The following is a 22,434-nucleotide window of genomic DNA, read 5'->3' on the forward strand; positions in this document are numbered from 1 at the left end:
AATAAACTAATGTGGTGGTTGGGCAACTCTGATGTTTGATCATTAACCCCAACTCCACTTTTTATAACACAACAGCCTTAGCATTGCTTGCCATCTCCGAAGTTCCAAAGAGCATGTTGCTTTTTCATCACTGGAGCACAGCACTGGTTTGGATTTATAGTGTAAAAGCATGACTCATAACAGTTGCATGTGTATGTTTTCCTCTATAATTGTTATGTGGGTACATCTATGCTGTTGGAGTTGCTTTAGGCATCATTGAAAGGAATTGTTCTGTTTTGTGATGTGGAAATGCTCTGCAATGGCAAGCAAAGTTTGTATTCATTTTTGCTTCTGCCCTTTAACCTGATTTAAGGGCAACTTCAGACCTGACTTTGCAAGGCAGGGTTCCAATTATGGCTGATGTGAATATTGTGTGAGCTAGTAAATTATCATCTGCATTTTTAAGGCAGAAAAGCTAGAAGCTTATTGACTCACTTCTCAAAAATTATTGGAGCTGCTAATTCAGAATGCTTGGCAATGATAACTTTGTCTAAAAGGGTTAGATCTATACATGAAAATGCTCCAGGGATCTGCAGCCAGAAAAATGTCAGTAGAAGTGAAATAAATGTTTCAAAGACACTCCAAAGTGTATGGGAGGGCAGCACTCCAGAGGTGGGACAATGAGTCTGTCTTATTTCTCAGGATTTTTAAACCAGATGCTGCTATGTGGTAGTTTTCTTTCCCCATGCCTGAAGGGATGAATACGGTTTTTCATATTTAATCACTTTCTTGGTCATATAATTAATTGACAAATTCTTTTGATGCATGGCTTTGCCCATATCTTTCTAGTAATGTGACCTCCCAAAAGCCTATTGTTTTGCTGGGTGGAAAATGGAATTTTAATCAGAAGTGAGACTGTAAGGGAAGGTGAAGAGTCTTGGGTTGTACCTGAAGGTGAAATGCTTCCCAAGTTTTTGTCAATTGAGGCAGAAATGTAGAAAAGGCAGTATGTGACGTTCATGTCTAGTTCTCAGATTAGAGGATGTGCTGCTATGCATGACCAAGAAACCCTTGTTCAATGCAGCTGCTTCTGATGGGATATTTATAGTCTTTTCTGGGGGGGGGGACGTATACGAATATCACCACCACAGGTGGTCTCTTCTGAGAACTGGGCCATCCACTTGCCAGTTGTGGCGCATGCTCTGTGACCATCACGGAAATAGCCCGGCTGGGGCTTCCCCACCACCCTGTGCTGCTGACCATTTAGCAGCTGAGCAGGGAGGCTTGTGATCCCACCTTCTCACTAGATTGGCCAGCAGCAGTCCCAGGCAGTCTACTTCCATGATAGACATGGTGTGAATGAGAACAGCCGTGCTCGCCGCACTGCAAGCGGTAACTGGATGGCCCGGTTCTGGGGGAGGAGTCCAGTCAGCCCAGCCACCTGTGGTGGTTTATATTCGTCTCCCCCAGGAGACGAATACAAATATCCCATCTCTAGTTGTTGTTTGTTGTTTAGTTGTTAAGTCATGTCTGACTCTTTGTGACCTCATGGACCAGAGCATGTCAGGCCCTCCTGTCTTCCACTGCCGCCCGGAGTTTGGTCAAATTCATGTTGGTCGCTTCGGTGACCCTGTCCAACCATCTCATCCTCTGTCATCCCCTTCTCCTCTTGCGGTCACACTTTCCTAACATCAAGTTCTTTTCCAAGGAGTCTTCTCTTCTCATGAGACGGCCAAAGTATTGGAGCCTCAGCTTCAGGATCTGTCCTTCCAGTGAGCACTCAGGGTTGATTTCCTTCAAAATGGATCTCTAGTAGCAGCCTCCAATTATACATCTGCATTTCCCAGAGTAAATGCTAGTTCTTAATGGAAGTAACTTTCGTTTTACAAGTGTGGAGTAGAGGTGTCTTCCTTGCACGAAGGAAAGAAGGGGAGAAGAATTAAGTGTCACTTGAAATGTTTCCTGTTGCTTAAATGTTCATAGGTCAATCTCTCTTCTTCCCTCTCTCCTTCTCCCCCTCTCTCCAAATCACTGGGATATAGTGCTGTGGAATGTGAGTATGACATAGCTGGGTGGGAGCAGAAAAGATCAACTTGTGTTTCTGGAAAAAAACTTTATTCCCCCCGCCCCCAAGTAATATCTGTCTTTCTCTTCGTAGGTCAGACGGGTCGGTATGTTCTCATTCAGAGACTACGGGAGAAAGAGAGGCAGCTCCTCCCCCATGAATGCCCAATAGAGTCTCTGGCCAAGTGTGGACAGTATGCCAGTGATGTTCAGTTTATATTGCAGCGCACGGGCCCCAGCCTGACGGAGAGGCCTTCTTCAGATAATGCCCCACAGGTTCCTGAGAGGACGTTTGTCAGGGCCAGCTTGCCTATCAAGCCAAGGCTGGTCAGCACAGAAGTGCCGAGGCCCAGGCAGCCCAAAAAATCCTTAACCTTCAACTTGGGTCCTGTGGCTTCCAGCGATTTGCTTGCAAAGAACAAGCTAAGGCAGCCCAAGAAAGACATTGTGGGTTTGAGGGATGGTGCCAGTGGTGGCCCGCTGTCCAAAGAGGAGCTATTCAAGACTGTCCTGCACCAGCAAGAGCATCTCCAGTCCCTGGAGGTGCAGGGGGATGCCTTGGAAACAGACATCAGGCACTGGGAATACAGTCAGGGCTCCTGCCAGGAGGATGAGATTCGACATCTCGAGCAGGTGATCCGGCAAAACGAGAGTGAGCTGAATGAGGAAGAATTTTGGCACAATGAACTGCGTTCTGAGAAAGAGCGGGAAAGGGAGCGTCAGGAGAAAGTGCATAGCCTGCAGGCCACCATGCAGGAGTACACACAAAAAATCCATGAGCTTATGATGAAAACAGAGGCCTTGGAGAGGGAAATCCAGCGGGAAATTGCAGATAGATCCAAGAGGGCGAAAGAAGTTCCTACACAGAGCCCTGCTGAACTGGAAGAGATGGCAGCTAAAATGAAAAGGGACTTGGAAACCAAAGTCAAGCAGAGCACCCAGTTGGAAAGCAGCCTGGAGACGGTGGCAAAGGCCTTGGAAGAAACAGAGCAGAACCTTCAGGTACATGTTAGGATCAAGTGCTCCATAGGAAAGCGGGAGCAGATGATGACTGCAGCCTGGGCTTTAATGCTTCTGAATAGAGATGGGCATGAATTGCCTATTTGTTTGTTCGTTTAATTAAATTTTAATACACCAGTGCCAACTTCACCCTCAGGGTTAGTATTAATAATATTTTGAAATTTCATTCAATCCATTTTCTCTCCAAAAATTCATTGTTTCTTCCCTTGGCGTACTTTTACTTTACTTTTATTAGATTTTTACCCCGCCCCCCTAGACAGAGTCTACTCGGGGCAGCCTACATACATAATAAATAATCACAGCGTATACCCCTTCCATCTCCAAAATACATATTCCAGAAATAACATTCCATGTTTTCTTAAAATCATGATTTTTGATAGACCTCTTCTTATTTTCATATCACATGTCAGTTTATAATTAACTGCCATATCCCATAATTCTCTATACATTCCTCTAAATTAATTTGGTTTTCATTTTTCCAATTTCTTGCAAATATTAACCTTGCTGCCATAACCATTATTATAATTAAAGCCTTATTTTCTTTCAGCAATTGATCCTCCTTGACCATATTCAGTAAGGCCGTTAATGGGGACATTTGAATATTTAGTCCAGTTATTCCCCTTATTTCTTTAAAGATTTGCTTTCATTCCTTCTTTCTTCACATAGCCACCACATATGTAAATACGTCTCCTTCTCTTTTTTACACCTCCAACATAATGATGACAATTCTTTATTTATTGTATTCAGTTTTATCGGCATTAAATACCACCTCCATATTATCTCATAGCAGTTTTCCTTTATTCTTACAGACATATTCTTCATGACCTACTTAGGGTGACTGACAGGGGCAAAATGTCCTTGCTCATCCTCCTTGGTATCTCAGCCGCCTTTGACCATGGTAACATCGACCATGGTATCCTCCTGGAGAGGCTGCCTGAGTTAGGGATTGGTGGCCTTGCCCTTGCTTGGCTCCGGTCCTTCTTGGAGAACCGTCCTCAGAGAGTCTAGCTTGGGGAGAATGTATCAGCCCTGTGATCCTTCAGTTGTGAGGTTCCTCAGGGTCTGATCATCTCCCCAATACTGTTTGATATCTATATGAGGCCACTGGGACAGGTCATCTGGAGATGTGGAGCTTCATGTCACCAATATGCTGATGACACCCAGCTCTACATTTCCTTTTTTTCCATCTGCAGTGGATGCAGTTCCGTCCTTTGGGTGATGCCTGGAGGCTGTCCTACAATGGATGCAGTCGAATGGACTGAGGTTGAACCCGGACAAGACAGCAGTCTTGCATGTGGGCAGCCCCAATATCAGTGGTTTGGGGAACTCCCTCTTTTTTGGGGGGGGTGACTCTCACCACAAAGAATTCAGTTTGCAGTTTGGGGGTCCATCTTGACCTGGCACTTACTATGGGGACCCAGGTAGCATCTGTGGTTCAGTCCGCCCATTTACATCTTCGGACGATGGTCCATCTGCGTTCCTATATAGACGCGGGGGTGCTCATTATGCTGGTCCATGCACTCATAGTCTCAAGAATAACTACTGTAACACTCTCTATGTGGGGCTTCCTTTGAGACTGATGCGGACGCTTCAGATGGTCCAGAACACGGCGGCCAGGCTATTAACAGGGATGAAAAGATTTCATCATATTTCCCCCATCCTTACTGCCTTACACTGGTTACCTATCCACTCCTGCATTGATTTCAAGGTGTTAACTATTATATTATATATAGAACTGAGACTTTGCCCGTGTGGTCAGGGAGTGGTTGAATCCCTGCAGCACATGCTATTTTACTGTATTCTGTACAAGGATATTCGCCTGTCCCATCTGTGCGCTTTTCTCTCCTCCCATTCCGGATGGGATGATATGAGGAAAATGCAGCATCTTCTAAGTGGCAATATTAAGGAACTTACCCTGTCAACTGCCAGATACGTATATGCCATCATGCAGAGACGTCGTAGCATGGTCTCGCAGAATGAAGAGCCCTAAATATGCTCTTGGCTGGCCCTTCCTACCCGTTACCCAGTGAACATTTTAGTTGTATGTTATTGTATTTGTCTGTTTTACTGTACTCAGTATGCCAATAAAGGTTTCTGACTGACTGACTGACTATATATAAAACCCTAAACAGTTTAGGCCCTTGATACCTGGCAGAGTGTCTTCTTCTGCCTAGTTCTACCCGTATCACCCATTCCAGTCAGGCCGGGCGGCTGAGGGGCCTAACACCAAGAGAGGTCCAAAGAGAAAAGACTAAAAATCTGGCCTTCTCAGCAGTGGTCCTTCATCTCTGGAATAACTTACCTGTAGAGATCCACCTGGCCCCCTCACTGAGGGCCTTCAAGACCAACCTGAAGACATGGCTATATAGGCAGGCCTTCCCTACAGCCATCACCTAGCCTATTTCTTTCATTTTTTCCTCAGTTTCTTTTTCCATCTTGGATTCTGTGATTAATTTGGATTTATCGTTAGTTTATTTTTTATGTTATATATAAACTGCCCAGAGTAGACACGTTCTAGATGGGCGGTATATAAGTTTAATAAATAAATAATAAATACACAAATAAATAAATAATTATTTCATCCCACATTTTATCCCACTCTTCTCCTATTGCTTCTTTATCCAAATCATGTTGCCACTGTGCTTTTAATCCTTGTGTATCCTGTTCGCCCTGAATTTATATATTTGACTTACAGTTCCCTTTCTTTCTGTCTTTTCCTCTAGTTTCAGTCTTTTTTCAATGATTCAAAATTTTGTCATTTTTCTACTATTCCCTTCCTTACTTTTCCATTCCCTTTTCCACATTTCTATCTGGAGCATGTTAAGCCAAGAAATCTCCTCTCCTCCCAAAATCTCTTTTAAGTTTCCTTTATCTTTCAAATTCTCCATCCAATCTTTTATCCAATTTATACCTTTATCTTTCAATATGTTCTTAAAGTTCTTTTTGAGATTTTCTGGAAACTTCTTTAAATCCTCAACCTGGGATAAGGGAGAAATCGGTGGGCTCAATACACCTCTAAACTTTTTCCACCTTTGTAACATGTTTTAAAGGAAAGGGTTAGTGATCTTTTTAATCACTTCTACAATCTTTTTTTAAAGACAATATACTTTCAATTTTTTCTTGATTACCATGCATTTCTATTTCTGTCCAAATTAAATTTTTATTGCTTTTAATAATATCTGGGATATGTCTGAGTTGATTGATTTGCTATGTAATATAATTTTAAATTGGGTAATCCAAGACCTCCATTTTTTGTGTGTTACATATCATAATTTCTTATTAATCCTCACTCGTTTATATCCATTACAATAACAATTTATCATTGTCTGCCATTCTTTCAATTGTTTTTCTGTAATCTTTATAAGAGGCATCCAAAATACAAAGTTTAATTTAGGAATAATTTTCATTTTACATAATGCTACTCTACTAAACCAGGAAATCTTTAATTTCTGATAATCTTTTATCTGTCCAGTTATCCCTTTTTTCAACCTATCCAAATTTATTTTATTTATATCTTATAAATTCCAGGTATAATTAGAATTGCGAGTTTGGCACTTCATACCAGTTTGTTTCTCAGCCAAACAGGTGTTCAGTGGTTTCCAGTCCCATCTCCTCCAGCAGGCGCCCCTGACGTCCTTGCTCCACCACCTCCAGGCACTGCCTCTGAGTGGGCGCCCGCTGGACGAAGGGTGCACTGGGAACTGCTAAACACCTATTTCACTGAGAAACAAACTGGTACAAAGTGCTGAACAGGTGTTTTGTGTCCATCTCTACTTCTGAATCTTTTCGATTATGGTGCATAGTATCCATTACATTGCCCTCTAACTTTCTGGAAGGTGTGTTCTTGTCTGTATTTCTTTTGCAGTTGAAAAGAGAATAATATATAGGCACAGAATGAAAGAGTAATTTTTAGTTTAAATTTTGGTGCCAAAGCAGTCCATCCAAAAGAGATGAAATCCTCTTGCTGGAAGGAAGGCTGGATTTCATTAAGCTGTCTTTGCCTTTTTTTGGTAGCCTGTAACTTTCTAAACTCCCCCATGCCTTGACATTGAGCAATAAACTAGCTGCGTTGTGGGAGCTTATTGAATTATTAACCTGGGAGGTCATGGGTCGCATCAGCTGTTGCAACAAACAGATGAAGCTGATCCTACATAACACCAAGTGCTCGAGAATAGGCTAGCCTGACACATTCTTGGCACCAGACTGTTGTTTGACTCTGTTAAACTTCATTGAAAACTCTTCTCATGAGGATTATGAGGTGCTTTAGTTGGAGTGGGACTATGGCAACCAGTAGCTCACAGAGTCATCCTGCCCAAAGGACTTAAAGCTCTTCTCTGCCTAATAGGCAGAAAGGGAGAGTAGTCATCACACAAATTTTAAAATTTATGAGCATGAATTGAACCTAGTAAAAATGCATGAAGTGCTCATCCGGCGTGCTTTTGTGATCTGGTGCTGATTTGCATGAGAAGAATGTGCGTATTAGATGTGCAAAATTTGCACTTATAACACTGGAAGCAAGATAAAAGGAACATTGCAGTAATATAAATGTCAGATAATTAAATAACGACACAGCTACCTGTTCGCCGACATCAAAGTGCACCTGCTAGTACTACATTAGAAGAGTCATTCCCAAACTATATGTCAGGATAAGTGGTATGCTGTAGGAAATTCTGGAATTAGACATTGGTCTAATCCAAAGCACACATTCACAGCAGAGTTTATCCATTTTGGCATAGTTCACTGTTTTGACTTTGCCTGCTTCGAAGAACTATACTTAAGGCACATTATTCTGCTGTGCATCTGCACTGGTTCATTCAATTCTGTTACTTCTTAACAGAGCACAAGCTGGAATGTCAGTCTTCAAGAAGAGAGGCCTAAAAGAGTGGCCTAGACTCACTCAGAAACATCATGCTTCAGAGGGGAGAGGCATTTTTTTTGAGGGGCTAGGAGTTTAAAATATATTTTTATGGAGTTCAAGGTTGCAATTCTAGTTTTAATTCAGGTATGTAAAATCTGGTGGAAATTGCATTAGAAAGCCTATAAGCATTTTGCTTCTGGCTGAGCATATGCTTGATGCTGCTTCTTTTCCCTGTTATTGTCCTCTTTTTAGATACAAACTACAGTGCAAATGCAAGTTCTCCCCTTTGTCCTTCCCTACTGCTTTTAATTGTAAACTAGACACTGGTGCCCTCTTATGGCCTAGGGCAGGAAATGGTGGGTGCACTTTTTGCCTCTTTCAAACCCTGGTTATAATGACATGATGGAGTATTTGTGGAACCCATTGAGATAATTTCAAGCTCTAAAAGACAGTAATTGTGTGCAAAACTGTTGCCACTCAAACGTCATTTAGAGAAGATCTGTAAAGGGATGCTTTTCAAATTGCATGTTTAATTTAAGCTGGATATTTTTTCTTCTCGATTTACACTCTTTGGTTCTATCAAAATGTGCTGCTGCTTTTATCAAGCAATTTCACACTGACACATTGTTTAATGCGCACTTTTACAGAAACAAAACAAGGCTAGTTTGTCTCCATCATGCATTGTTAAGCTCTGTGCTACAATTAGTAATGTCAGAGCAGCCTTATCTCTACCAAAGCCTTTATGCACACAGACACCTTTAAGTACTGTCGTACCTCCCATTTTTGGGCCAATGAAACATGCAATAGGACAGTTTTGTAACAGACCAAAACATTAATGCTAAACAAGTTGCTATAAATAGAGTAGTTTTTAATTAAAATGCCTAAGAGTGCAGCCTTGGATATACAAATCTCAGATTAGCCATTGTTTGGCTCCTGCATTCAAATAAACATCTTTAGGATTTCAGTTGTCACCAAATGCCCACAGAATCTGTCTACCAAATAGACTGTACAAGAATTAAGTGGGCAATTATTAGACCCAAGGTGCTTAGCTACCCAAAGTTTCTCAGCCACTCATTCAAGACAAAGCAAGGGGGGAAGTTATTCTTACGTAAACGATGCAACACATCAGCTATGGCCTACTAGAGTCTTTTAAAAACATTTACTTCCTCTGCTCTTCTGCTGAGAAGCAGAGGAAGTGTTCAATTTGCCAATATCCTGAAGTGTCTTGTTTATTAAATATGTTTCTGACCCCCCCCCCAAAATGAAACAGCTGAGATTCCCATTCAAAAAGAGGTGGACTTGTCCATGAAAGTTCACATCAAAATAAAGCAGTTAGTCTTTATATAGCCACAAGATTTTTGTCTTCTTTATTTATTTTTTTTTATTTTTCTTTTGTTTATGCCTGATGTACTTCCCATTCAAGACTGCTGCAGTCTATCTCCTTATGCCAGAAAGGGGAGCCTCTTGTTATAGAGGATTAAGGATTCTACCCTTGGTATGTGTCAATCTCCAGTCTCCGTCATATTTGGAAGGAAGAGGGAATTTGCTCATCTCATCAACAAGGAAGAAAATGGAGCATTAGGGGAATTATAAAACAGTATGGATAGGGGAATTGAGTTTAAGAATATGAGTGCTAAGATGTTTAGTTACCTTGAAATTAATTGTCTTGAGCTAGTGAATGAATTTATCTGCACCCTAACCCCACACCAGACTTTGGGCTGCCACAGGATACTAGCTCTGTGATAAAGAAACCAGAGACAATATGTTCCTTAGCTTTTAGAATGTGTAAATATCCAGGAATAGATCTAGCTGCCATATTACTCCTGTCATTATCCCTCTGCTGGCACATCATTTCTGATACATTTCTGCTCATTCTTGGAAGAACAGAGAAAAATTAATTGAACTTTGTCAGGCAGCTGGGATAAGATCAGGATTATTTCTTCTTCTGCTTCATATCTCCGAGACGCAGATATGATCTGGAATTCACTCTCTGCCTGTTCCTCCTCTGTCTTCCAGGCCCAGAACCAGGAGCTGGAGGAGCTAAATAAGGAATTGAGGCAGTGTAACTTGCAGCAGTTCATCCAGCAGACGGGAGCCATGGTGACTGCACCGCAGGCCAGATCAGAGGCGGAACCCCAGCTGGATCAAACTAGCCATGAGCTGCCAGCTCATCAGAGAAATGGAGGTTGGAACACACTGTCACAGGGTGGGCCAGGGAGGGCAGGGGCTGCAGGAGCCCTTAATTAAAGCTGTTTCTCCTGCTGTGCTAGGACATGTTTTCCTACTAAAGCAGGAAGCAGGAAGAGAATGGTACTGTCTCCTCATTTTCCAGCCACAAACTATGGTCTCTCTTTTGACAGCTGTAGACTAGGAATCCCTAGAAATGAATTAGTGGTGGTTGACTCGGCTTAATTTTCCTTGAAGGCTCACTCCAGAATCTGTGGTGGGAGAAGCAAGTGGTTAGTTTCTCACATACACAAAGGGAACAGATAAACAAGAAAGCAATGTGTAATTGTTACACATATTGCTACTACCTAACTGTTTAAAAGCAGATTCAGAATTGCATTGAAAACAAAACTCAGATTACGGTTATGTATAATTGAGCCCATGGAAGAATCTGTTCTATACAGGGAAGAGAGTATGCAATCATATGACCAGCTCTTAGGAGCATTAAATGTATCACTGCTGGGAAAAGGGGAAAATGACAGCAACAGAGTCAAATAAAAGGCACCAGTGCACTTGTTACAGACATAGCAGTTTGGATCCAAGTGGTCTTCCTCCCTGAACAGAAAGCTCTTTGGTCCTTTGGAGGCTTCCTTCAGCAGAATAAGGAAGGGGTGATTTTCCATCCTCCTCCTTTCCACTGAATCCCATATGCCACCTTCCATATTGCTACAGAGCATCTCCCAACTTTCAGGAATAGATTTTGAGGGGTGTAAAGGTCTTCAGGTGGATCACAACAGTTGTCCTTCAGCAGGCGGCACCTTTTAAATGCAGCCCATATTCTACAACTCTTCAAAACCTCCCGAATGCTGTGCATCCACCACATATTTCAAGAGGACTGTTAATTCCCCTCAAATGCAGGCGGGAATGTACATTTGCCCCACAAAGGTTGAACCTTGTTAACATAGACTGAAGTGCAGTTCTTGAAAATAAAGGCTATTTGCATTGGGGAAAAATGCACTCTGAGTTGACAAAAACCTTTATATGCTTCTTTTCAATAGATGTCTCCAATTCCAGAACAGACTCACCTCCCCGGGCCACCGCCAAACAGTTCCTGGGCCATCCACGGAACCTTCAGAACCCCCTGGTGTCCAGCTTGAACCCTGAGGGTGTGTATGTTTGAAATGGCCTACAGCTCTTGTGTGCTTAATGTCTGGTCTTGCCAAGCATCCTCCAAATGTTCTAATCTTGCTCCAGAGCGGGCTGCTATCATCTGCAAGGAGTGGCAAATGCTTCAGCTCTCTGGTCTTCCTCTCCTGCTTTCTCTACCTTTCTCTCCTTCCTCAGAACAGTAGTGGCTTGGTTGTCCTGCAGGATTTACCTGTTGTCAGGGCCTGCAGTAACAGATGGCAACAGGAATGAGGCTGAAGGCAGGAGTAGGCAGAATCATCTCTGGAGATGCTGTCTCTGGAGTCTGGGATGGCAAGCCAAGGCTGAGATGTAACATAATCTACTAATTGCATGTTGTTTGGTGAATGGGACGTTGGCAGTTGTTTGCCAGTAATGTTCTGGTTTCTTGCAAGACAGTGTTTGTTCTGCAGCTGTTGCTTTAGCCTCCAGTGCACTGTTGCTTATTTTGCTGGAGATGAATGGTAATTCAAATATATTTGAAATGCAGCAGCAAGGATATCCTGCATGTGACATTAGTTTGTCTTTCAGTCAAGCTATGTTTTCTCGATTCTTTGAAATATCACATTTGGTTAAATAGTTTGGATTATTAAAAAGTTGAGGCTAATTAGATTTTTTCCCTTTTTCCTGTTTTATAACCTGTATACAGAATGTGTGCCACACTGTGTCAAATAAAGTTTGACCTTTTGTTCGTATGCCATTCATGATTTTCTTTGAGAAATGGTAATTTTAGCTCTATGGGGATATGAAATACTATACCTAAAATTTCACCAAAGATAGTCTGTGCCATTTGAATTTGCAATTCTATACATTTCAGAATAAAAACAAATAAAATTAGTAGCTGGGCAGGAAATGAAGGGGAAAGTTTTTTGTATTGGAAGCACAGATCCAAGGTCCTTGGAAAACAATGTGATCAGCTGAGGAACTACATATATTTGAAAACATGCTGGTTTTGCTCAGAAGGAAATATGCCACAGTTTTAGATAGTTTGACTCAAAACCAGCGTAGTAGAAGAATGGTCCACCTGCTGGCTAGGAAATAGAGGCATATCAGAGAGAACTCCCCTGCAACAGCTTTGCTGATGCATCCAATAATTTTGTCTCCATGTAGCTCATACATGAAGCTGTGTCGGCCAGAGTGGGTCCCATGCTTCCCAATGATGGAGATTGTGTGTCTGTGTTGTTCTCACAGGGTACTTTTTAACGTATTTCTACAGAAAGCAATCTTTGCTAGTGCATGGTGGACCTCCATCAGGGTTCTTTTCTTCACCCATAGACAGGTTGTGAAAAAAGCCAAATCCTCCTATTGGAAATGATCTGGGTCTGACAGTTCAAACATCAGGACTTTAGCAGTTGAATAGCTTGTATATGTTTCGTCAATATTTTGACTGATGTGGAATCTTCAGCCTTATCAGTAGAACTAGCAACCAGCCCTTTTGTTCACAACTGAGGCATAACAACTGTGTAATGTGGATATTTCTCTCTGTTTGTCTGCTTTATAGCTTGTGTTTTGTTAAATCAAATAGGTCTTCTCATGCTGTTTTCCTTTGCAAGATTGTTGTGTGTTCCTTTGAGGATGTCCTCTGAGAGTGTTAAGCTTTCAGATACAGGATTGGTTGATAATAAAGTATGGCCTTGGTTGGGACTAGATTCCTGTGCTAATGATAGATATCAAGTATGGCTTTCTATGTTGTGATACTACAGGAAGGGTACACCTTCTACGTTCCTCCAACATGTATTTAAAACACCTCCCAAAACCTTGTGCATTTGCTATCATTACAACTAGCTCAAGCCATCTCAAACCATCATAAAGACTACATTTCTCACTGTTTTTGATTCAATCTGTATTTGCATGGAATAGCATATTCCTCTGTCCTCTCTGTCATCATATTCTCATCTATCAAATACTGAGCCCTCATAATGGGATCACTCCATTTATTTTTATGTGTCTTGCAGTCATATCAGCAAAGCAGAGCATCTGGAGGTAAAAAGGCCAGCCAAGGAGGACTGATTGCCTTGCGAATATAACTATGTAGAAATAGAACTCTATTTCATGTATGTATTTGACTTCTTTTTGTTGTGAATTATGAATGTAGATGGTTGTGCAAATATTTTTACAGACTTTTTTAAAAAAAGAAAAAAGAACGTAATCCATTTGGAGGAAATAGACTGCTTGTATTTTTTTAAATCTCTTTTATTATAATTTTCAATAAAGATACTGTTTGTGGCTTCTCTGAAAATATTTTTAAAGCATTTCTATTTTAAGACTTGATCACATGCAAGATTACTTGGGAGCAAATAGCTACTGCCCTGGAGTAGTGTGAAACTTGCCCGTATATGAGCTGTCCAAAGCATATAGTAGCAAGTTCTCTACATCTGCTCTGAAAGTTGTACTGTAAGCTACTGCCGTACAAGGAAGGATCGTGTTGTCAGCCAGACCTCCTTACAGGACTGTATCAATGCACTGTATGTATGCGTTGTTGAGCACCCGTTTGTATGTTGTTTTTGGTTATTTTGTGGAAATAAATACACATCATTTTAGTTAGGGAGGGAGAAATAATTCTGTTCCTTTTGTGAAAATCATATAAATCCAGAAAAATTTCACTGAGATACAGTCTTCTTGGCCTTCGTTGCTCCCTGCTTATGTTGCTGTTTATCCCGAATCTGTATTTAGGAATGACCTTTCAGAACTGGTAAAATGAGATTCAGGTGCTAGCACAGTCTTGCCATTATATGACTTGTGCCAAATATTAAATTTTTCTAGTTCTGTAGAAGAAGAACTAACAGTGTTTAAGCTTGTACATGGGTAAATATATTTATTGTCTGTATAGCTTTATGATGGAGTGTATAATAGTTTTGAATCCTAGACTATTCTAAGGTCCAGAGCAAACTTCCCAAAGCAGGTGAACTGCAGATTACTGTGTGACAGTCTTGAACTTTATGCAGGCAGCATAAAGTGCTCTCCTCTGTCGAGGGAGCTAATGCCTGGGGAGTGTATCCTGTCCTTTCTCCTCTTCAGAGGAGTTGCAGCAGGGCTTCCTAGCTTGTCCTGAACAAGAGGCCGGCCCAGTGATGCCATAATGCCACATAGCAGTACAGATGGCTTACAGGGAAAGGTCTGTCCTTTGCAAGGGAAGGGGAAGCAGATTATAGTCTCTGGAAAAGGTGTGGGTAAGAGATGTTAAGATACTTGCTATATTATTTGGATCTCCTCCTCTTTCCAGTGCCCCCATCACTTATTTATTTGGGCTTACATATATGTGTGGGAACAGGAAGAGGTAGACTGAAAGCCGCAGTTCTAGTAGAGATTATGACTCTCCCAATTTACAACAACATTTTTCTTTCAATTTGTGTTATACACTTCACATTCATGCTGCTGTTGAGCATGCTGTGAAGAAAGGGGGGGAGTGCAAACATGTAAAGATAACAATTCGTTGGTTTAAAAATAGGTAATGTGATTCCCAGCAATGGATGAATTCTGTCCACACTTGTTTCCAGTGCTTGTAGACAGTAGCTTTCTGCAGTGTTAGTTACTATGTCTTAGCTATCAATCAGACTGTGAAGCTGCATGCCCTATTCCCCTATTAATATGAACCTCAATACATGCATGCAGCCTACTATTAACTATGATTTCTTCTTAACTATTATTTTTCACAAAGTTCTCTGATCTAGCTGTTTCCTGACTGGGAGGTTATAGGAAAATTAGATTACTTTTGTGGCATGTCACTGAGTGTCAATACTTGGTACCATCCTTACAAACCTTTATTTACAACACTGGGATAATTGACCTAAGCCCCTCCATATTGATGCTGGTTATACAACAGTGTAAGAATAGGCATTAACTGGATCTCATATTACATCCAATGTTGATTTTGTTTCTGTGAATATCAGCAGTAAGATAAAGATATGTGGTGGGAAACCACCTTGTTCAGCAATTAGTGTACTAGGCAAGATTGCAGAAATATTTGCTAATATGTTAGGAAGTACAGAACTTCCAAGAATGTAATCTGCTTCTCTTCAGAAAGGTTGGCACTCTGGTTTATCAACATATCTGCTTTAGATATGGGTTGGACGCTACCATTCCTCCCGTTTGAGCGTATGCTTCACTTGCAAATCTTCTGTTGTACATATATTGACATCAGGAACCAGAAGTGGCTTTTAGTTTTCATGGAAAGAGGACTCAATCTTATTACAACCTAGTTGGAAATGTTTTCTGTATGTGTGCCTTCTTCAGTTTGTGTGTGCGAAGGTTTTTGGTGCTTAACATTTTTTAAAAAGACAGCTGTTGCTCATTTTACCAGATCTGAATGAAACACCATACATTCCAGAATGAAATTCTATTGCAGGGACAGGCATTATAGCCAGAAAATAACCCTAATATTCTTAAATTTGTTACTGATTTCTCCCACTACATAAATATGCAGCTCCATCATTCTTAATTTCTTATGAGAGCAGCAAGAACATCCTAAATTCTAATGCCAGTGGAGAAGGAGGAGGGGTTGTCTTGCTGGATAAGACCAAAGGGAAACTTTGTGATTTTTGAAAACTTGTTTCTGTTTAATGTAGACCAGCCATTCTCAGTTAGGTCCATTAGGTCCCAGGGGTGGCGGTTCCTGACACATTTGAAGGGGGACACTGACTGGAAACAATTCTTCACACACCACCTTATAAGGTTCATTTTGTGATGTGTACAATTCTGATCAGCCTATATTTCTTTTATATTGTGTTTATGGCCATGGTTAAAAAAAAGGTTGAGAATGGCTGATGTAGACTTCACTTGATCTTCAATAAATGATAAACTACAATTGCAAATGATACACTGTTTCCAGAATGTGTGATGAAAGTTGCTTCTTTAACAGCTCCTTTTTATTGGAGAATGATGATGATGATGTGCTGTTATGTAAATTCTGACTTTTGATTATCCCTTCCTGGGTTTCCCAGATATAGAGTACTTAGAAGCAGTTTAACATTCCCTTTTCAAGGTGCTCTAAGAATGAGCAGCTTGCCCAAGGCTACATAGACAGGCTTTTCTCCTGGGAAGCACAATGGGGAATTGAATTTCTAAACTCTGTGTCCACAGCAGCTGCCCAACTCATGGAGCTATCCACAAGTGTAACAGAGGGAATGAAATTATAATTACTGGTAGTATTTCTTGCTGAAGGTTTCATTCAGCCATCAAAATTTACAAACGTACATATCAGTGTTACCCAAAATTCATGTATGTTCTTAAGGTGAAACCAGGGAAGCAAATATAGACATAAGAGGGTTCACTGGTTAGGAGGCCATGAATAGCTCTGGAAGACCTAGTCTTGTTTTTATTTTATTATTATTTTTAAAATAGCATATATATGAAATGTGACTCCTGCTGTTGTTCTCAAATTATGGGTGAAAAATCATGTTTCATGTATGAATGTATCTATCCCATGCACTAGTGGTTTCAAATTTTAATTAAAATTCCTCAAAATAACTTGTGGACAGTCTCTTCATTTGAAACAGAGGTCTCTGCTGCCACCTCCTGGTGTATGTTTAAAGTGCACTATTTCCTACACCTTTCACTAACTTCTAGGCACATTCATCCTTCCTGAAAAGATTACAGTGGTGCCTTGCTAGACAGTTACCCCGCATGACAGTTTTTTCGCTAGACATTGACTTTTTGCGATCACTATAGCGATTCGCAAAACAGTGATTCCTATGGGGGAATTTCGCTGGACAATGTTTGGTCCCTTGCTTCACAAACCAATTTTCGCTAGACGACGATTTTGACAGCTCCCTCTGTACTCGCAAAACGGGACCTAAGCTTCGCAAGACAGCTATTTAAACAGCTGATCAGCGGTTTGCAAAGCGGGTTTCCTATGGCCGATCTTCGCTAGACAACGACAATTCTTCCCCATTGGAATACATTAAACAGGTTTCAATGCATTCCAATGGGAAAATGCTTTTTGCTAGATGATTTCGCTAAACAGCGATTTCAGTGGAACGGATTATCATCATCTAGCAAGGCACCACTGTATATCCTTTTCTTAAACTGTGGCAACACTGACACTGGATCTGCTATTGAAACTTCAGCAACCAAGAGTTGATGGACAGGAGACGGTAGCAACAATTGGGACTCTCATCTCTCTCTCCTAGTCGACCAGTGACAGTGGTGTGCATTCTTATCTCATAATAAACCTACTGCCCTGATCCAATTCCTATAGAAAGCAGCATGGAGGGGGAGAAAGAAGTGATCCTACTGCTGTGGATGCAGGCTGCCAAGAAGCCATGTTTCTTTAAGAGATACAAGGGATCTGTAAGTTGCATTGCATTCACCTCTTCATACTGCCTGGTGTCTGCCTCTGTTGTTTTGGACTAAAGCTCCCATCAGCCCCGATGAACATGGCCAGTAGTGGGAGACTGTGGGAGCTGAATTGGTTACCAGGTTGGTGAAGGCTACATTAATGGGACACAGCATTTCTCCTTCCTCTGTGTTCCAGACATTCCACAGTGCAGAGGCTCAAACCACAAATCTTCTCTCCTTCTAAACCTTTCCCTTGGCTACAACATTGAGTTTTGGGGGGGAAATGTCCCCCTTTATCATGCAGGTTTAAACTATTGTAGTCTTGAAAACTTTCCTGGTGTGTTCCTTTTACTTCTCAGTGCCTCCATTTTTTGTCATCATGGGTGTCCTGAGTGTGAGGAAAGGGACCCGTCACCTCTGCTCAACAAACTAAAAAGATTAAGAGAGCAGAAAGGGCACATTAAGGGGTTCTAGCCGGGAAAGAATGTCTTACCATACTTTGCTTGTTCAAAAAACCTTGCTTTATTTCTACAGATATTTCTAATAAATACTGGAGATTCTTCATGCAGCATTTCTTCCACTTTCTTCCTGTGGGTGATGAGAGTGTGTTCTGATTCACAAGCCAGCAGCATCTGGCACTCAGGTTTTCTTTAAAGTAACACTGGAAGAACTGAGCTCCTGAGACGCTCCATCATCTGTGACATCGACTGACAAGCTTTGCTTGGGTTTTGTCCACCAGGCAGTTAAAACGTTGGGCATTCCTGAGTGGCTGGACATCGATGTAGCCCATCCAAGTGTCCTAGCAATGAAACCATCTAATTTTACACGTAGCATTTCCATAGCTCCATTGCTCCTGCACTGGCAAACAATGCTCAATAATTCTTTGTACAAGATATCCCAAAGATACACACACAAAAAAAAACAAGTCAGGCTTACCTTAGAGCTAGTTCTGTGGTGACCAGTGCTCTGATGCGTTCCATACATTATGTGGCATATTTCAACTTTCCCCAGCATGGTATCCTCCAGATATGATGGACTACAACTCCCAGCATCTGTACTCAGCAAGGTCATGCCAGCTGTGGATGATGGAGGTTGAAGTCCAAAAAATTTGAAGGACATGTTGGAGTTTTATTTACAGCCTTGCATGCGGTTTGTAGTGACTGGGAGGGATTTTCAAAGCTAAGGTAACTCTCCATCCACCACCAATTGTTCCAGAATTTGACATTCTAAGCAAGCCCTGCCTCTCAGCTGAGTGTTCAATCCCTCTCTTTCATTGGTCATGGCAGTTGTTTTGTTGCTGTTGATCTGTTCAGCTGGTTCCTACTACTTATGCAGTAAAGATAGCCACATACAGAAGTCTGTAATTTTCAAGCAACTGTAAGAAAAGAAACATTTTTCATTCTGTCTCCTACAAATAAGTTATTGAGACTTTAAGTGCCTGTTAGCGAGAAAAGGGTGGTCTCTGGGGAACTCCTCTGTGGATCTCTGTACTCCTACTGTGTAGCAAAAAGAGAATTTTATCAGAAAATCAAAATTCTGCAACAGGACACCAGGCTAGATGAGGAACTGCCATACTTCGTCCCAACTGACATGGTTATTGTACTGTTTAAATTGAATTTTGTGGCTTCTGTAAGGAACGGGACTGTTGACATGATCTTTTCCATCCAACAACTACAATGAAAATGTCCAGAGCAAAATGTCAACCTTCATGCAACATCCATAGATCTGACCAAAGTTTTTGACATGGTGTGCAAAGAAGGAAAGTCTTCTTCGTGTGCAGTCCAAATCTCCTTTATTGTCATTTGAAACAATTACTTTGGGTCTTACCCTTTGGAGTCACAGAAAACAAGCTTGCCCCATCTTCCTCATGACAGCCCCTCAAATATTAAAAGACAGCTAGCATCCTGTTTCTCACTCTTCATTTTTCCAGGCTAAACCTAGCCTGCTCCCTGAACCTTTCCTCCAAGGGCTTGGTTTCCAGTTTGTCAATATTCTACTGAATTTTCAGTGCCCCAAGACGGATACAGGATTCCATTACACCTCAGTGTTGTACTCCAGGTGGGATTAATGCATATTTTTCCAGTACTCAGCTCACAGTATTTTGTGACCAGTAACAACAAAAACAGCCCTCCTTTACATGTTCGCGAGAGTGATTATGCTATGTGGAATACTGCATGCTTCTCATAGCTATTAATTTTTTCCCCCATGAAACTGCTAAGGAGATATCTATGACCAAATCACCATACCATTACATAACTGCATGTTTTTCCTTGTTCTTTACAATGTCTTCTTGCCTACTACTGTACTCATCAAGCGCTCCTGGATGAAACAGATGCCCTGGATCCATTTCAGTCGGGCTTCAGGCCGCGGCATGGTACAGAAACAGCATTGGTCGCCCTGTGTGATGACCTACTGAGGGAGGCTGACAGGGGCAAAGTGTCTCTCTTGGCCCTCCTCGATATCTCAGCAGCCTTTGATGCCATTGACCACGGTATCCTCCTGGGGAGGCTCTCCGAGTTGGGAATAGGTGGCCTAGCATTGGCCTGGCTCCGTTCCTTCTTGGAGGACCGTCCCCAGAGAGTGCAGCTTGGGGAGAGTGTCTGGGCCCCATGGAGCCTCAATTGTGGGGTTCCACAGGGGTCGATTATCTCCCCAATGCTATTTAACATCTACATGAGGCCGCTGGGTGGGGTCATCAGGGGGTGTGGGGCCTTGTGTCATCAGCATGCGGATGACACTCAGCTCTACATCTCCTTTTTGCCAACCGCAGGAGATGCTGTTCTGTGCCTTCAGCACTGCCTGGAGGCTGTACTGCAATGGATGCAGGAGAATGGGCTGAGGCTGAACCCGGACAAGATGGAGGTACTGAGGGTTTGTCCCCCCACAGTTGGGGATCTGGGAAACTCCCTATCCTTTGGGGGGGGTGACTCTGCCCGCCAGGGATGGGGTCCGGAGCTTGGGGATCCATCTGGACCCGGCGCTCACCATGGAATCACAGGTGGCGTCGGTGGTCTGCACCGCCTTTTTTCACCTCAGGTGGATAGCCCAGCTGTGGCCCTACCTTGATGTGGGGGTGCTCACTACCTTGGTGCATGCACTCATAATCTCAAGATTAGACCACTGTAATGCGCTCTACATGGGGCTTCTTTTGAGGCTGCTGCGGAAACTACAGGTGGTGCAGAATGCGGCGGCCAGATTACTCAGTGGAGTGAAAAAATACCAACACATCTCACCCATTGGCTGCCCATCCGATTCCGCATCGACTTCAAAGTGTTGACGCTTACTTATAAAGCCCTAAACGGTTTAGGGCCTCGATACTTGGCAGAACGCCTACTCCCACCAAGATCTACCTGTGTCACTCGTGCGACCCAAGAGGTGAGGCTGAGGAGCTTAACGCCAAGAGAGACCCGGAAGGAGAAGACAAGAAATCAGGCCTTCTCGGCGGTGGCTCCTCGCCTCTGGAACAATCTGCCTCCTGAGATTCGCGGGGCTTCCTCGCTGGGTATCTTCAAGAATCAATTAAAGACATGGATGTTTTGGCAGGCCTTCCCACCAGACAATTCATGACATTCCTTTTTCTTTCCCCCTCTACTGGTTTTCTATCTTCGTAAGGTTTTTACTATTTATGCTGTTTTATATATGTTTACTTTTATCATTTTCTGATTGTTAGCCGCCTAGAGTGGTCCTGAGTTGACTAGATAGGCGGGATATAAATAAATACTACTAAATTGAAACCCTAATTTATTAAGCTACTTAGAGGTCAGATACTCCTGAATGTACACAGAGATTCAAACAAATCAGACACATTGCTCACAAGAAATACACAGTACAAACAGCACCCTTAACTCACATTATAATGGCCAATTATATTAGAGGGATAAATTACCACAATAAGAAAGAAATAAGAAAGAAAGGAGAAAAACTGAATGGGAGAAAGTATCAAATCCACAGCTGGTCGGCCATATTAATCTCAGATATATTGAGTAAAACCCCACATTGCATAAGTGGAAGGCACATTTGCCCAACTCATTTATCATTCAGTGTTATTTTAGACTCATTTGAAAAATGGACAGGAGTATAAGAATTGTACTAGATCTGGAGAATCTATAAAGAGTTATGGAATTTTCTTTCAAAGAGCTATGCTGGATCAGATCAAGAATCTACTTGGTTTACCATTCTGTTTGTATAGTGGCCAACCATTTGTCTAAGGGAAGCCCAGTTTCCTATAGGCATGGTCAGAACACTGTCCTCAATAGAAAGGCTGGCCAAACCCCAAACTTCTTGTGAACTAAAACGTTTTTGTTCACAGAGACAACAATGGATTTCTTTGTTTTTGTTTTTCCATTTCCCCCCCACACACTTATTTGATACGATTTTAAAAAAAAAAATTACAGTTGCATCTTTAATTGCATATGATGAGAGACAAGATCTACTTTTGGTTGCTGGTCATCAGGACCATTTGGAGTCATCTCCCTGCCTTACCCTGTGATGGGAAGCCTCTCAATTCATACTGGAATGAGAGTTTGTCCCAGAACTGCCTGCCTACAAAATAATACAGAGAACACACCATTTTAGAATGCACATGTACTTTTACACATTAGACTTTAGTTTTTTGCCCTCGCTCGCTCGATGCTCTATCCTTATTCAGTCTTCTTGGAGTTTTCAGTGTTCTTTAGAAGCCTCCGGACATTCCATGTCTCGCCCCACATGCTCTTTCTCTAGTACTGTTTTTGTTTATCTTATTTTTTTGGATTTATACCAAGCTACACGACTCTTCTAAATCCCCAAATCTTCTCATGTACTTTAAGGTGGGATGACAGATTCCTGGTACTGTAATTCGTATAGTTGGATTTCCCCCACCCCACAAATAAACTTTGGGACACTAA

General features: G+C 41.9%; 1 protein-coding gene across 6 annotated transcripts in view; it reads left to right on the forward strand.

Annotated features, from left to right (window-relative positions):
- RASSF7 (Ras association domain family member 7) overlaps positions 1-16,738 on the forward strand; it is a 132,651-nt gene extending 115,913 nt beyond the window's left edge. For 4 of the 6 annotated variants that reach the window (XM_072985605.2, XM_020784122.3, XM_020784123.3 and 1 more), the window contains exons 3-6: positions 2,138-3,045; positions 9,938-10,106; positions 11,146-11,253; positions 13,228-16,738. In XM_072985605.2, the coding sequence (XP_072841706.2) occupies positions 2,138-3,045; positions 9,938-10,106; positions 11,146-11,253; positions 13,228-13,259 (1,217 nt within the window). In that variant the 3' untranslated portion in view covers positions 13,260-16,738. The remainder of the gene's footprint in view (positions 1-2,137; positions 3,046-9,937; positions 10,107-11,145; positions 11,254-13,227) is intronic. The other 2 variants (XM_078383653.1, XM_072985607.2) reach the window with 1 other exon arrangement.
- Positions 16,739-22,434: the final 5,696 nt, after the last annotated feature.

This window comes from Pogona vitticeps, chromosome 1 (assembly GCF_051106095.1).
Source record: "Pogona vitticeps strain Pit_001003342236 chromosome 1, PviZW2.1, whole genome shotgun sequence".
Classification (NCBI taxonomy): domain Eukaryota; kingdom Metazoa; phylum Chordata; class Lepidosauria; order Squamata; family Agamidae; genus Pogona; species Pogona vitticeps.